Source organism: Sylvia atricapilla, chromosome 14, assembly GCF_009819655.1.
Source record: "Sylvia atricapilla isolate bSylAtr1 chromosome 14, bSylAtr1.pri, whole genome shotgun sequence".
NCBI classification, from domain to species: domain Eukaryota; kingdom Metazoa; phylum Chordata; class Aves; order Passeriformes; family Sylviidae; genus Sylvia; species Sylvia atricapilla.
Window position 1 is genome coordinate 4,411,995 of NC_089153.1, and position 16,441 is coordinate 4,428,435.

At 42.0% G+C, this 16,441-nt stretch overlaps 1 protein-coding gene across 3 annotated transcripts in view; it reads left to right on the plus strand.

The window, feature by feature from the left end:
• The window catches only part of SLIT3 (slit guidance ligand 3), a 471,665-nt gene that overhangs the window by 299,393 nt on the left and 155,831 nt on the right, over nt 1-16,441 (plus strand). For all 3 annotated transcript variants that reach the window (XM_066328946.1, XM_066328944.1, XM_066328945.1), the window contains exon 9: nt 2,874-3,015. In XM_066328946.1, coding sequence (XP_066185043.1) covers nt 2,874-3,015 — 142 coding nt within the window. The remainder of the gene's footprint in view (nt 1-2,873; nt 3,016-16,441) is intronic.

Consider the following 16,441-nt stretch of genomic DNA (forward strand, 5'->3'; position numbering starts at 1 on the left):
TGTGCAAAATAGATTTTTCCCCTGCTACAAAGCCTCTTCAGAAAACACATCAGATGTGGAGATGGTAATGGTTGTGTCGAAGCTTTGACCTTGTTGCCAACTTTCTGCCTCCCAGAGAACAAGGATTGCTCTGAAGTTTCTTCCTAATTTGATAATTTCTCCTATCCCTAAAGGCTTGCAGTCCTCGTTTGCACTCACTTGTCCTTCATTTTATTTTGGCCATTGTACCACAGGGTAGGCAGACAAAAAGAAAATGTAAAATGTAGATGATCAGGTCCAAGAACAAACCTCTTGTTCTTATACAAACACAGCAGAGGGCTGTGTGCATTCTGAGGCAATATAAACTCCTTTTGGAAGTAGTCACAGTTAAAATCCTACAAAAACCTTAGACTCCATGAAAGACAAAGCTGGCAGTGCTGTTGTGCAGGTTTCTGTCAGTTTTGTAGGAATTCTGTTAATTGACAAGGGTGGTATGTGTGCCCTGCATTTCTATGGCCAGAGAACAAACCCAGGAGAGCTGCTTGTCCTGCCTGTTAAACATGTACATGTTTAATTAGTGACATTGGTTTTTTGTGTTTAGTTCAAGTAGCTACCACTTAACTACTGTGTTAAATGCAGGGTTGGTCACATGTATAGATGGTGTTAAACCAATAAGAAGATTTTGAAACTGGAACAAGCCAAAGTTCAGGGTGGCTTGATAAATATGAATTTGTTTCTTTGGACCATATACGCATATGGATTTAGATTTTAATTACATTACTGAATTCTTTTTACAGTAGTTTTTAGCCCAGATGATTCTTCAAGGTGACACTGAAATGGTCTCTGTCTTGAGATGAAAGACTGTTGATGGAAAGCTGCTTACCTGCCGCTGTCAAAGGGGTTGGAGAGTGGAGTTTAAATGAGAGGGTATTTTAGCAAAGAGAAGGGATCATTAGGATCATCTCATGGTGGAAGCAGCTGCCCATTGTTATAAAGAATGTATTTGACCCCTGCCCATGCACAAATTTCCTGTGAGATCCATTTATTTCTCGATGATCACTACTTAAAATCTAACTTCTGGTTGCCTGGATTGGTGCTCTGAAGTCTGGACTGCCACAAGTGAGTCACTCTGATTAACAGCAATGAGAGCTATGTTTAAAACAGAGTGCTGTGAAACCCAGAGTTTTCATCTGGTGTCCTGATAGAAAGTCAGGTGATCAGCCAATAAAAATATTTCAAACCCAGTGTTTGAATTTGGCAATGTTTGCCCGCAATTGAAATGGTGATCTTATCCTGAAACTCTACATTGTATTTTAGTATAAGGCAGTTCTGTCAGCCCTGGTTACAAAATAATATTTATAGAGGATGACAGCATGCTTGAACTTACAGAAACTCAGACAAATTGAAATTAACTCCCATCAGAATTCAACACCTTTCTAATGGAAGAAATGATTCCACAGTAATTGTGTTTTGCTTTCCAGGAGGGCTCCCTCTGCAAATGTAAAGTCACCTGCAGAAGTTTTCAGCTGATGTCCTTTCAAAGTGTATTTGCCTTTGAAAATAATGACACTTAGAGATGCCACTGGAATCTTTTTCCAATATTTACTTTCTGTGCTGTTTACAAGGTGGTGAAAGCAGGGATATGTGTAGCGTTCTATACAAGCTGACACTGCTGTGCAGAGTTAAGAGCTAAGCCAAGCAAGTACGGAGGCATAAATCAAGAGAGGAAATTTATAGAAATGTTGCACTTTTATGAAATTTATAATTGTCCTGATGAACATTGGATTACAAGTTGGTGCAAATAATTTTTTTAAAACTTTTTTTCACCTGTAGTTAGAATTCATTAAAGTATCCATCATGTGTCTTTTCGAAGACAAACCCCAAGAATGTACAGCTTCGTGAATAATTTTTTCACAATTTTGTACGTATTTGTGTTTTGACAACTCTGATGTATTTATTTTTCCACCCAAAAGGCCAATCTTTTACGGTTTTTGTCACTTCTTACCAGCACAAGCCTTTCCATTTAGCCATCTGTATCTCAGCATAAAGATAGAGGCTTCCTTGTGTTCCGTGTACTTTGGAATAGGACTCACTATAAATAAACCAATAACTGCTACATCTTGATAACCTCAATTAGCATAGCAAACCCATTTTATCTATGGCTAAATGTATGCATATATCAAAACTTTAAATGTAGGAATCATAACCATTTGAGTAAAATTGACATAATTGCTACAGTTTCAAAAAAATGTAATGACACTTAATTAAGCCTGAATCTAATGTATTGACTATAATTTGTATAGAGCAATGTCCTCATGCTACACCTTTGCTGTGTGTGTAGCTTTGTGTCTTTGTGTCTAGCTTAAGCAAGGGTTTGAAGGTTTGAACTCATGTTTTTCGGAATTCTTTTCAAGTTTCCATAACTGCATTGTCTAATCTTAAAAAAACTATCTTTATATTCCCAGTCTTCATGCCATAACAGGCTGCCTTGTTTCAAAAGCATAAGTCATCGCTGATGAGAGTCTTCTCTCAGTATGTAAAAGTACTCAAGAAGTGTTTGTATAATGGAAACTTCTAGGCAAATGTAACTTTTGGAAATACTACTTGATCCTAAAGCTTAATTTGAAAAACTCTGAATGAATTGATATGGGTGAGCATGAAGTGTTCATGAGGGAAAGAGATTGATAGAGTGGAGACTGAGGAGGAAATAAGAACACAGTATCCTTTTACATGTTTTCTCTGCAGTTGGTTTGTAGAATATTATATTCACTTGCAAATAAATTATTACCTTGTATAGTAAGAGGATGTGCAAAATTCAGAGCCTGAAGTATTTTGTTGTTAAAATCTCTCACAATCATTTTTTAAGGCCATTTAACGTTTTCCTTGTGTCTCAGGTCCCCAGTCTGAGCCCCCGTCGTGCAGCGCCAGTTCCATCTCCTGCCCCTCTGCCTGCACCTGCAGCAACAACGTCGTGGATTGTCGGGGAAGGGGCCTGACAGAGATCCCAGCCAACCTCCCAGAGGACATTTGGGAAATGTAAGTGCCAGTCTAATGTACAGATCTTTTCAGTGTCTCTCCATTTTTATTCCATTTGACGGCCCGCCATGTGGAAGAAAAGCACGTGTTTTAAAAACTGTTCTAAGTAGTTGTCGGGTGTGTTGTAGCTGTGTAGCCCTGGTTCTGTGCCTGAGGTGTTCTGGTTTTCTGAAATTCTTTTCTCAGGGAATTTTCTGTAAACAGGAGAAATATTTTTGTAACTGTATGTATGTTACTCATTCCTTCTCCCTAGGAGGGACGACTTCTTGATGTCCCTCTGGTCTGACCAATGTGATTAAAGAATGAAGAGGTTTGCCTTTGTTTCACCAATCAAATTGGTCTGTGCAGAATAGTATAAAAGAGAGACACATCCCAAAAATAAAGGAGTCATTTTCAGCCTTCTGAATCTTGGAGTCCATATCGTTGTGGTGTAAAACAGGATCATAATTGTCCTCTTTGATTTGATCTTTTGATCTAAGGGCTCAAGCCATTTTTAAATGTAAATTAAGATAGTTTGGTACTGTCCTACCTGAAAGAAAGATAAAGTTCTTGGTGCCTTAAGTTCAGATTGTGTTTACATTTCACAAACCCAGAATTGCAGTTCTGTAGTCCGTAAATGAAAAGACACAGTCCTTTCTTATTTCTAATCAGTGATTTCCCCATGAGATGGAGGCATGTCTTTTTAGCTTGGCAGGATGCATTTGTAATGAATTAGAACATCAGAGCACATTGTCCCTGCTGATTTTACCTTCTATGTCTTGTCTTCCACACTGTTATTTCTAGTTCTTTAACAGTTTTGTGACTTGTGTTGTGGAATCACATGCTGGTTTTACAGACTTGTTTGCCTTTACTACCTTTAGGAATTGGAGCCATCTATTTCAGTGTCCCTGACTTAATACTACTGTGGTCCTGAAATACTGTTATATTAAACCATTTTGCTTGTGGTTAGTCCACAGGGAGTGCAGATCAATTCTTTTCCTATTTAGGTTCTTGTCATACAGAGTTTTCTGACATCCAGCCAGCTCTTGCAGTCTATACAGTATAAATTCAAATATTTGTATGGCCACTGGACTCATCCAGTTTCTTGTTTCTGTAGAAATACTGGTACACAGCAAAATTCAGCATCATAAAGCATAAATTCAGAAGATCATGGAATGTTCTGGGTTGGAAGCAATCCTAAAGACCATCTACCATGGGCAGGGACATCTTCCACTATTCCAAGTTGCTCCACATTCCATCCAACCTGGCCTTGGACACTCGCAAGGATGGTGCAGCCACAGCTTCTCTGGACAACCTGTGCCAGGACCTCTCCACCTTCACAGGAAGGAATTTCTTCCCAATATCCCATCGAACACTGATCTCTGGCAGTTTTAAGCCATTTCCTCTTGTCCTGTCACTCCAGACCCTTGTCCAACATCCCTTTCCAGCTCTCCTGGAGCCCCTTTAGGCACTGCAAGGGGCTTTAGGTTTTCCCAGAGCCTTTTCTTCTCCAGGATGACCACCCACAGCTCTCTCAGCCTTTCTCAGTAGCAGAGGGGCTCCAGCCCTCTCATTGTCTGTGTGGCCTCCTCTGGACTTGCTCCAGCAGATCCATGTCCTAATGCTGTGGCCATAAGAACCCCAAGGAACTTTGAATTCAAGTAGTTCTTGTATTTGCCCTTAAGTCAGTATTTTCTTGTAAGCCAAATTGCTCTGGTAAGAACCCTTGATGCAGAAACTCTTCTATAAAAATGAAACACACAGCTGTTGCTCTAACACAGTTATTAAAGGTGACCTACGCTTCACTCTGTTTCAGTATTAATTAAAGATCTTTTATTCAACTTTCCTACCTTTCTTCATTAGCATGGGTAGACAGAACCTTCTCTGACAAAGCTGCCAACAAGTCCTAAAACTGTTTTTGTTGATAAAAACCCATCACAAACCAGGAAATTCCCTTGTCATGGGACATAAGCATCATATGATGCTAATTTTCCCTCTGCCACATATGACTAAGAAGTCTGTTGTGTAACTCTATTACTCCTCGAGGTGAAGGACTTCATTACAAGAATGTTTGATATTAAGTAACCAATTTAGGAAAGCTAGAAATCTGTATCCCAGACTTGCTTTTTTCATAATTTCATAAAATAGGTAGCAAGAATGTAGAGAATGCAATTTGGTATTTTATAAAGCTTCTTGTTCAGTTGGGAGCTGACAGCAGCAGCCAAATTGACTGAGGAAAAATGAGTTATGAGAAATTGAAGCTGAGGAATACAGACTGTGTGCTGCGTGTTACAAAAGATTGTCTGCTTACAAAGTGGTTCTGTTTTGCTTTTCAGAGGAGAAATGAACAGTTTGTGTCATAGAGAAGCACATGAGAATAAGCACAGAAAAGTTTTGCGTGACTGCTTGGGTGAAAACAAAAGTCATGATGCACCTGGAGGCATTTACTGAAAAGAAATATTGAAATGCATATGGTGTGGTGGTTTGCTGGTGCATGAACAAAAGAGCCATGCCACTACATTGCTTCAGCATCTCCAGTAAAAGGAGAGATTGCAGTTATTTAGAAAGGGTGAGAGAAAATGCGTGCAAGGTAAATATGGACCGTGGTGTGAGTGCAGAATGGGTGTGAGGCTGGAGAGGTGTGGGGAAGGAGGGATGATCAACACACTGAGAGCAGACAAAGTCTCCAAGGAATGTTTTTCTGCTCAGACTTGATCACAGCCTTGCAGCCAGCACCTCTGAGACTGAATGACAGCTCAGCCCACAGAGCCAGCAAAGCCAGGGGAGAGCAGAGACCTGGAACCAGCTGGGGGAGCCTGGCAGGGTGGTGTTGTGACAAATACCTGTAGCAGCTCTCTTGGCTCAGGACATGGGCTGTATAGATCCTTTCTCAGTCATTAGTGATGCCCTGGCATAAATCAGCCCAAGGACAGCTTTCCTGCACGTGCAGATGTGGGCACTGGATGTAAATGTCCTGGTTGTAGTGTTTCAAGCAGTATTTGCTGCCTGCTGCATTTGTTTGATGCCTCCCAGTCAGGACAGGTATCAGTAACTCCCTGTGAATCTTTTCCCACCTCACAACACTCTTCCTCTGCCCCTTCTTTAGAATGAAGTTTTCATGCTGGTTGTTTGTCTGCCTCACACTGATGCACTCATTTTTGATTGGTCACTGCAAGCAAGGCTATATTTTAGGATATGAATTCTGGGCAGCTCTTGGCTTGAGAATTTTGTACACCTTAAAACAGTAGTGTAGGTACTACCACTTGTGCCTTTGTGTTTGATAACACTTGGTGCAAGTCCTTCCTGAGGGCACAGCCCTCCAAAAGCAGGATACAGCCCCCCTGCTGCTGCCAGAGGATGCTTGTGCCTGGTAATGCCTGGACAGGCAGATCCTGGAGCAGCAACCACTGGCGCTGGGTGCTCCTTCTCTGAAGGGTCCTCAGATCCCTTAAAATAAGGAATTAATTATTTGCTAAAGCTAGAGACTAGATTGTGGTTGGGACAGATGCTTCAGAGATTGTAAACAAGCTGAGCCCAGTACAGAAGCTGATGGGAAAAGAAGGGTGAACTCAAATGAGGAAACAACCAAACACATGAGGAGAAGAATTGGGAACAAAGAAAATTGAGACAGGGTGAGCCAAGAGAGTCTGAGAAAGTAAAGAATATTTGGTGGTGTGACCTGAGCTTGGTGGCAGTGGACACCAGCTATGTAGGGTGGACTGGGGATGTGGCAGGAGGGCTGGGACATGGGGCTGGGCAGGCTGTGGGGACAGGACAGAGGGACACAGGGAAACGTAGAGCCAAAGAATCTCTTCCCATCAGAAAGCACATTTACCTTGGAGAGCCTTCCTGCCTCCTCACCCTGTGCTTGGGAAACCCAGCAACAATCTGTGGTCCCTGCATTAGGGACTATCCACATTCACTGGTAAACTGCACAGGGAGCTCCTGTTTGCACTTCTGCTCTCCCAGTTAGAGCGCCCTACAGGGGCCTGGGACTCATACTTCTGGTACACTTGTGTTTCCTAGTGATGGAATTAGTAATTTCAGCTTTGGGGTTCGAGGCCACTAAATTAAACAAATATTTTTTAAAGTAAAAGAAATAAATTAGAAAATGCTAAAGTTAATGTTTGTAGCTGCAGTCGTCATTCAAAGTTTTTGTGTATATTTGTGGTGGTATTCACTTCAACAACAGCACAGTCTCCTACTGCTGTTGAAAGCTTGGATTCGTCTTGTTGTCCAGGGATACAGGGATGTGCAGGGAGGGAGCCTGTGTGTATAGATAGGGTCTGCTCACTCATTGCAGAACCAGGAAAATTGTAAAATGGGAACTGTGGGGAAGATAATATCATTAATGCTGTTCAGAGAACTGGGCTGTGTCTCTTCTTGCCAATGATTTTATTATTTGATTCTGGGCGAGTGACTTGCACAGACTTTTCTTGGGTGGTCACTGGTGATGTAATCTCGGGTTCTGGCTGACTCAGCTGAGACATTCAGAAGTGTTGAGGACTCACAGCTGCAGCAAAAGTCAACAGGCACTGTGCTTTGAACACTTTGTGCTGTGCAGTGCTAATTATTCTGAAGAGCCAAGTCTCAGTCATCTGCAGACTTATAAATCAAACTCCAGGATGTAAAGTATATCCTTCATTCTTGAAAGAGATCTGAGGTCTGTTCACATCAAGCTTGCTTCACCACTGTTACTTAACCTGGTGTCTCTGTGTCTGGTGATATTGGGAGGACTAGAATGGAGTGAGCCAAAGTAAAGCTGGGTGGGATATACCTGAATCAAAAATGGGGCCCATTTGTTTAAATGCAATTGCTCCAGAGAGTAAAGAGGCTGCCAGTCCCTGAAGGAAGAGTGCAGTTTGGGCACCCATGTCTGTGAGATAATACCCACAGCTTCCTCTGACAGCTGAGAGGAGCAAACTGGAATGGCAGCTCTTCCACCAGCAGCTGGGCTTGGCCTCAGGTTGATTTTAGTCACTTGTTCTACATGGGTTTAGTTTAGCATTTTCACTTGTGATAGCTCAATTGGTGGCTGATTTTGTAGTACATGGTTGTGGTGCAGAATCTCTACTCTTAGGAAAAATGTAATGTTGGTTTTCTCCTGGTTCTGGAAAAATGAACACAAACCTAATTTTCTGCAAGATCACCACTTTGTAATGTAGTGTTCTACTTGTTCTACTTTTAATGAATTATTCCCTGACAAATTTAATGTCATGTGGGTACCACTGTGCTGGGCAGTGTTGCAGACCTGTAGGCAGAGAAGTTTCTGTTTGTTGTTTCAGGAATTGTCTCAGGAAGAAACTGCCTTCTCTGTTCTTCAGTACCTGCAGGAACGTGTATTTCAGGGCAGCTAGGACTTCACCTGTGAAGCTTTTGAAAGCTTTTTTGATTTGAAGAAGGTGATGAACAATTTCCAGGCATTTAAGTTACTGGTAGATTCAAAATGTATTTTCCTCCAATTAAAATGAAGTCAGAAAAGCTATTACAGAAAGATTGAGCACCAGTGACTATTCACTATAATAAGAATGTTTTTTTTGTTATATAAATTACACATTAACTACACAACAGCATTTTCATGTTTATTAACAATTGGCTTTGATGTTCTCAGTTTCATAAAGGTAAGAGGTTTTTCTCTTATCAAGAATATAGGTGTGTAGAAACTGTAAACTTCATAAACAAAGGAATGACAATTTTTCATTTAACATTGTTCTTCCTCCTGAAAGAAAATTAGAATAATTTTCCCAGGCTTCCAGTAAATCCTGCAGCTGAAGCCAGCACAGTGTTTTTGAACGCTGCAGTAAATGCTCCATAATTGCCTCTGGTGGCGAGTTCTCTGGCTGGGGAATCAGGTTGGCTCCTGTAGTTGAATCATGTAATACGATTTTCATTCACTGCTGTAAATTGGCTCTGGAAGGCTTCTCATGTTGAACCTGACTGTAATTCTCTGGATCTCACCCGACAAACTGTGTCCTGCATTCCACAGAAGTTTATTTTGTTGGGCCAAAAATAGATAGAAAATTTTTTTGGTTGAGTTCAAAACACAAAAATAATAAAGAAATAAGAAATATTTTAGATTGATAGTCAGTGGAGAAAGTCTAAATATATGGAAAATTATAAGAATAAAGGTGTCTTCTGTGCTGAGACAAATTAAGGAAAACAGAAAGCTGCATTTCACAGTGTTAGAAACAAGCAGTAACAGCAGGGAGTTTCTGCTGCAAGATCAAGGCAGACTTATTTCTTACATCTTTACTTTTATTTCTGAAGTTGTGTAACTAATGTCATCTGCAGGCACAAGAAGATGAGTTTGTTTTGATAAAGCTAGATTTTCATACACATGGTGATTTTCATTTTGGCCATTTCCATTTTTAACCTTCTTTACTGCTTTTTATAATTGGGAGATTTATTTTAGGAGAAAAGTTATGTGCAGGTTAATTTACTCAGGCAAGCTGTGTAGGAGTAAACATGAAAGGTTTGTAGGTTTGAGATTGTTGTGGGTTTTAGTTTGGGTTCAGATTTTTTGGGGTTTGTGTGTGTGTGTGTGTAGTCTCTTTTTCCCAGAGACATAAGTTCAGTCCAGTATAAATATAAATTAATAATTAATAATATAATATAATACTAATATAAATTAATAATTACTAATAAAAACGAATAGTGTAACCAAAAGGCATATATCTATTATCTAATACAAATTTCACTGCAAAGCTCCTGTGTTGCCAAGCAAAATAAAGATTGCCATATATAATGAGTATGTATGTTCTTAAAGCTGATTATGAAGAGGGAAAGCAATTGCTGAAAATAAAATAGAGAGCATAAAATCACAACTTGGACATAAACTATACTAATCAGACTTTTTCCTGGATGAAATACTAATTGTCTTTTAGCTAACACATGTTCTGTTTGTTTTGCCTAAAAAGACTGTGAAAAGAAGAAGGGATTTGAGGAATGTCTATTGTCAAATGACAGAATCTGTTAAGAAAATATTACAGGTGGCAGAATTTCAACTACCAGAAAACTACTTAATTTTCCTGCTGATTTCTGGTGCTCTGCCTTTTCCCTGCCCGTGTTGTAAATGGGCAGTAAAAACAGATGTTACACAATGTACAGAGCTCTTAACAGTAACTTAGATTAGAGATTAAAAAATAACGTTTTCTTTTCTGTCAGCTTACTTCCATCTTCACTAAGTCTCAAAAAATAGTTTTGTGTTACAACTTGATAAATAAAATGCAAATTAGCTTGAAATCCTCAGATCCCTGAGCTAGTTCCAGCATTGTGAAAAAATGTGAGAAGTGATCTGGGCTGGAAGTTTCTCGAAATAATTGGAAGCCAAGAGAGAGTGGTCAGGACCAACCTCCTTCAAGCAATAATTAAATAGCAGTGTGATGTGTTTAGGGGTTAGTCTTTCTGGGACCTTACAGAGCTTCTCAGTGAAGCAAATATTCTGCATCTGGCTTGTTAAAAACTCTTCCTACATGTTTCTGTTTATCAGATTCAACCACTGGTGAATGATTGCTGTCATATAGGTACTACAGAAACTCTCTGTCTCCCTTCAGGAGAAAAAAATCCATAATAACAGCAACAACCAAACAAAACCCCACCCCAACAACAATGACAAAAACCAACCTGAAAAAACCCCAAAAACTTAACAGTGCAAAGTGCTCAGCGGAGGATAAGGTTGTGTGAGGCTCGGAGCAGATGCTGTGCTGTGGAAGTGAACACAGGACTCTGCAGCACCCTGTGGGATGGTCTCTTTGGAGCCTTCTGAACTGAAATCTCTGGCTCTGAGCTGGAATCACTGGCTGTCAGGGTGTGGGATCCGTGTCTCTGCCGTTCACCACAACATCTCAGGAACACCAGCACTCATGAACTCGTGTGCTGGTTGAAGGAGGAATGGAATTACCAGCAGGGACATGGAAATTGCCAAATCTCTCCAACTTACAGACTCTGTTTTCCTGCATTTGTGTTCACAGCCACAGGCCTGCATGGAGGTAAAATTCTTCCTGCAAACCCTGGTCCTGAGTCCACATGACCCAATCAAGTCAGCTGAGATGGGAAATTACCTGTCTAGTCTAGAATCAGAGCAAGGAGGCATTATTTTATATTCTGTACCCCCAAAAGAGCTTCTGCTTCACCTTGAACATCCTCACAGGTGATGGCTCAGGGGAGCTCACCTGGAGACTCTGCTCTTAGATGTGCAAAGCCAGCAGCAGTCCCTGCAGTGGTGGGATTGCAGTGGGAGGGAGCTCAGGGGAAACCTGCACCCTCATCCAGGGATAAAGAAAGGAAAATGAGACTGGCAGGGACTTTACAATGAAAGCTGATGAGAAGGGCCAAAAATTCCCACCACAAATGTGGAGTATCACAGTGGTAGATGGAGAAACTTTGAGGTTTGGCAGAAGAATGCTTCATTCTGGTGTTAATGTGGTTAGAGAGACACTGGTGTTTTGTCAAAAGATGTTTTGTGAAATAGCAGTCTGCGGATTTCTCTGGTGTTTCCTGTTTGTCTGTGCTATATTAATGCAAAATTAACATGCTGCAACAGAGGGGATGGAATCCTAATGTGGCTGCCATCACAAATTCAGTGGGTACCAGCTGATACCTGAGCAACTGCTCAGCTGCACAGCTGAAACTGAATCCACTGCAGTGTGTCAGAAGATCCAGTGTCACCAGCACTGCCTTTGGAGTAACACCATGGCATCAGGGTGTCAGGTATCATATCAAAACATCTGTTTTCATTCTGAAAGATGTCTTTTGACGAGCAGCATTATCTGTGTAGCTTCCTGGGTAGATTTATGTTGACAAGTCACTTCACTGTTGATAGGATTTTGTCTCTTGAAGCTCTGCCCTCGGGTGAGCTGTTGAGAAGCAGCCCTGTCTAGAGCTACAGCAGGAGCTCAACAGCTAGACCTTGAAAATCAACACCAAAGGGAATATGAAGGGAAACTCCAGTTGTCACCTTGTATTAATACAGGTGGAGGGTTTGCTGCCTCTCAGCTCTCCATTTCCTAAGGCAGACTCCATAAGAGGCATTTATAATGCATATTATTAATTTTATTTGGAAGTCATTCGGGTGCTGTGATGAAAGGCAGCAGTATAAAAGTCTTGGAGGACTGTATGTGTTTAGGGGTTTTATAGTGGTGGTAGAGTCTGGCTGGGGTGGAGGCTGAAGGCTTTAACAATTAAAACAAGCAGTGAGCACAGACATCCTAAAATCCTCCATGTCCTGCCATCCCAAGGCACTTTGTTTTCTACCAGGGGGCTGAGGGGTGAGACACAAAAAGCTGTTCCTTGGGATAGAAGTCAATGAGCACTTTGTGAAGCAGCAGCACTGCAGGTTTTGGCCTTTACACCATGGCTGTTTCATGTTTTGCTGCTGGATGAGCCACAAGTGCTGGCTGTGTGACTGCAGGGCAGGATTCCTCCCTCCTCTCCAGGGCTATCTTTGGGTAAATACTTAGTGCAGCTTCCCACCCTTGCTGTACATGCTGGGAATAAAGCTTGCATTTCAGATGAAGGGGCAAGAAAGGCATCAGGGCAGGGATCAGATCCAGCTCATATCTGTAGTAAGAAGACCATGTATGATCATGCTTTATTTAGTATAACTTATTCACCTTGAATACTGAAAATTCAGTATTCAAAGACTGTGGACTTTTCTTCTTCAGAGACCAAAATGCACAATAAGATATGAGAGCCCAAATTATGAGATAAATGTAAAATAATGGTCCCCAGTAGGTTTTTATAATTCAGTTGTTTCAGTCCCTGGATTGACTGTTGTGTTCCCTAGAAATTTCCTCCTTCCTAATCTAAACAGTCCTGGGTTTTGTCACCATGGTGGATGTGAAAGCTCCTTCCTTCCCCAGACAGTTCCCTGCAAATCCCTGCTTACAGGGCAGGAGGAAAACAAGGGTTTTGCCTTTCCCACCACCCTTCACACAGGCTGTGTGTGTCCTTCCAGGTGAGTGTGCCACAGGTTAGTGCTGCTCTCACAAAGCTGTGCCCATACTTTCCATCTCAGAAGTGCCTTTGGCTCGTGGCTCTTTGGTTCTGGGCAATGCCAGCCCAGCAGAGCCCTGACCCAGGGACCAGCCTGGCTCATCCCTCACTCTCTGTGTCCCAAAGATCAGCCTGGCTCATCCCTCACTCTCTGTGTCCCAAGGACCAGCCTGGCTCATCCATCCCCTCACTCTCTGTGTCCCAAGGACCAGCCTGGCTCATCCCTCACTCTCTGTGTCCCAAGGACCAGCCTGGCTCATCCATCCCCTCACTCTCTGTGTCCCAGGGACCAGCCTGGCTCATCCATCCCCTCACTCTCTGTGTCCCAAGGACCAGCCTGTCTCATCCATCCCCTCACTCTCTGTGTCCCAGGGACCAGCCTGGCTCATCCCTCACTCTCTGTGTCCCAAGGACCAGCCTGGCTCATCCATCCCCTCACTCTCTGTGTCCCAGGGACCAGCCTGGCTCATCCCTCACTCTCTGTGTCCCAGGGACCAGCCTGGCTCATCCATCCCCTCTCTCTGTGACCCAAGGACCAGCCTGGCTCATCCTGCCCCATGCTCAGGGACATTTGTGACACGGCTCAGGCAGGAGCTCCTGGCACTGTTAATAGAGTGTGGCTGTCTCATTTGTAGGCTCTATTCATCTGACAGCTGAGAATTATCAGTACTGATGCTTCACTCCCTCTCTTTTTCTCCAAGGTAGTGATTTGTCTATGTTATGGGTAGGTAAGCTTGACAAAACATTGCACATTAGCAGCTGAGACAGTGTTTGAAATGGGAAAATTGCTGGCAAACTGCTCCATTAGAGACCCAAATAACAAATTCCTTCTTTCCCTCAATGAAAGGGAGATAGTTAAGGCCCGAATTAATACGTCTGTCTCCCCAACTCTGCAGGGGGAATCACTCTTCAAGACGAATGGCTTCATCACTCCTGGGTGTGAGCCGGCTCTGCTGAGTCCCTGTTAGGCAGAGTTTTTTATCCTTTGTGTTTTGCCATCCTGGGCGTGAGCAACACAGGCGCCCGCAGGAGGAGGTGATGAAAAGATTTGCACCTCAGTGAACTTTGAGATGGATTAGCATGGGAATTTGAGTGCTTTTTCTTTACCCTGGGATAGTTTTTCATCTTTAACTGCATGGTTTCCCCTTGTTTGTTTTGTTCTGGTCTTTTTTCTCGGATATGTTTACTTTTTGCTCTCATTGCTGCGAAGTCATTTAAAAAAAAAAGTGGGAAGAAGGAGGACTTTATCCTGTCTAGCATCATGTTATTACAAGAAAAAATGGATCCGAATCCAGTGAGCCCCCATACTTTCCAATCTCTGATGATATATTAGAGAAGAGAAAGGAAATTGTGCCTGTCCTTTGATGTTGTTGTCACAGGCTGTCAGATAAAGCTGGGAGAGGCAGACAGAGCATTGCTGTGTGTCAGGAGGGGATGATGTGCTTCAGTTCACCCCAGCACTCAGCTGGCCACAGGGGGAACAAAGGAGGACCAAAAACCACTGGGAGTTTGAACAGGGCCAATTCACTTTGTCAGTGCTGGGAAGGAGTCTCTTAAATACATCTGAGTATGAAATACCACAGAGAACCAAGAAAAATTTTATTGAGTTGTAAGAAAGCTTTAATGGGAGGGGTAGTAAGAGTTTAAGTTATCAAAATTTAGCCTTTTGGAACTGTGTGTCTTGTACAGATTTCTGAAATGTATTGTGAAATTATTTTAAAGTATATTCTGGTAATACCTTCCCCCCCCCCAAAAGTGAACTCCCCGATATTGGTTTGCATGAGCACAGATGGTTTTATAGTCTGTGACAGCACTCCATAGGACAGGGATAGACCATAAAAAACACAGCTTTCCAAAGGTCATGTTCCAGGTAACCTAGGTAGTGTTCTCTGAAATAAAATGTGGCTGTAAAATTTACACTTTGTCACTTTTTGAAGGAAAAAAAAGACAATATTAGGTAAGAATGCTGCTTTTCGCTTAATTTCAAAGATGGCATCTCTAGCAGTTTCCCATTATCTGATTTCTAATTAGGCCTTCATCACCCAAAATTGCCAGCATCCCTTCTGGCAGAACCTAGAATTTCTTGAGCTCTTTAATCGTCTTCTGCACTCAACATGAGATGTATGAGCTAAATGAGGTGAAAGAGTGAAGTATTAACACAAACAAGGCGTTACCTGGTATTTTACTCGTGAAACTGCATTGTGTTTTTCAGGCCATGTCTGCCATTCTGTAACATGCATTTACATAAAAAGTAAATAGAAGTCAGATTAGTACAGATTCACTCTGTTAAGGCACAAGCTTTAATTTCAATTTAATTTAATTCAATTTAATGCAGCCCTGGACTTAGTGCTCTGTTTTATGCCCAGATTGGAGCCCACCTGCCAACACACCCCAATGAGGGCGTGGGGTGCTCCTCTGGTCCCATCTGCAAGGTGCAGTGCTCTGAGCAGAACGTCTTAGGAGCATCCTTTAGTGCTTCATTTGCTTCATGGAATAAAAAAATGTCAGGTGCTGTGATGGATATATAGCAGCAGATGACAAGAGCCTTGTCCATCTATTTCTGTACAGGCCATCTGCTCCAGGTTTTGTAGGAAAGGGTGAAGAGTTCACTAGGTACCTTCAGCAAGTCTCAAATAACTCCTGTTTCTCTCTTCCTCTCTGCTTTTCCCGGAAATTTCCTTTTTAAATTATTTTACTTTTTATTACTTGGGACCTGTAGATATTCCAATTTTGGATTGTTTTTCACCCTATGCGGGCAGAAAACCCTGTGTGTAATTCCACCTTTATATCGCTAAAATTGCCTTGGAATTTTGCTTGCAAAAAGCTACACTTTTCCCCCATCCCCATCTTTGGGTTTCCCTGTGAGGACTGCATGCTGCCCTGGTGTGCAGGTTGGCTGAACCCCCAGTTTCCATCCCCAGGGCTGGGAATTTGGGCAGGCAGGACCCTCTTTTGTTCCTAGAAGTGCCTGCACAGAAACACTTGGGAGGAGTTAAACACCCGACTGGCAAGCTGACAAAAAGCCTTTCTGGGAAGAGTGTGTGCTGCTAATTCTGGTGACAAACACCCAACAATAGTGGCGTGCTGGAGCTCACAGCAATTTGCATTTCACTGTGGACTTGCCAGAAATGAAGCGTGATATATTTAGACCAACTGGAAGGGAAATCTCAGACACTAATTCAAATCACAAAACAAGGAATAGAATTAACTCAGATCACAACCTTTTAAAACATAGACGGCTACAGATATGAAAGAGAGTGAGCACATTGGCTGTACAAGCTGACTGTGCAAATATCAAAATATTTGTACTTAAAGAGCGTCTGAGAGTATAAATGAGCTGGCAAATTATCTTCTTTTCAAGAGGATTTTTTCCTTTTGCTTACGAAAGCACAGATCACCAGAGGGATAGAGAGCTTACACATTTTCTCTCTACTCTTCCCTAGTACTTTACAAA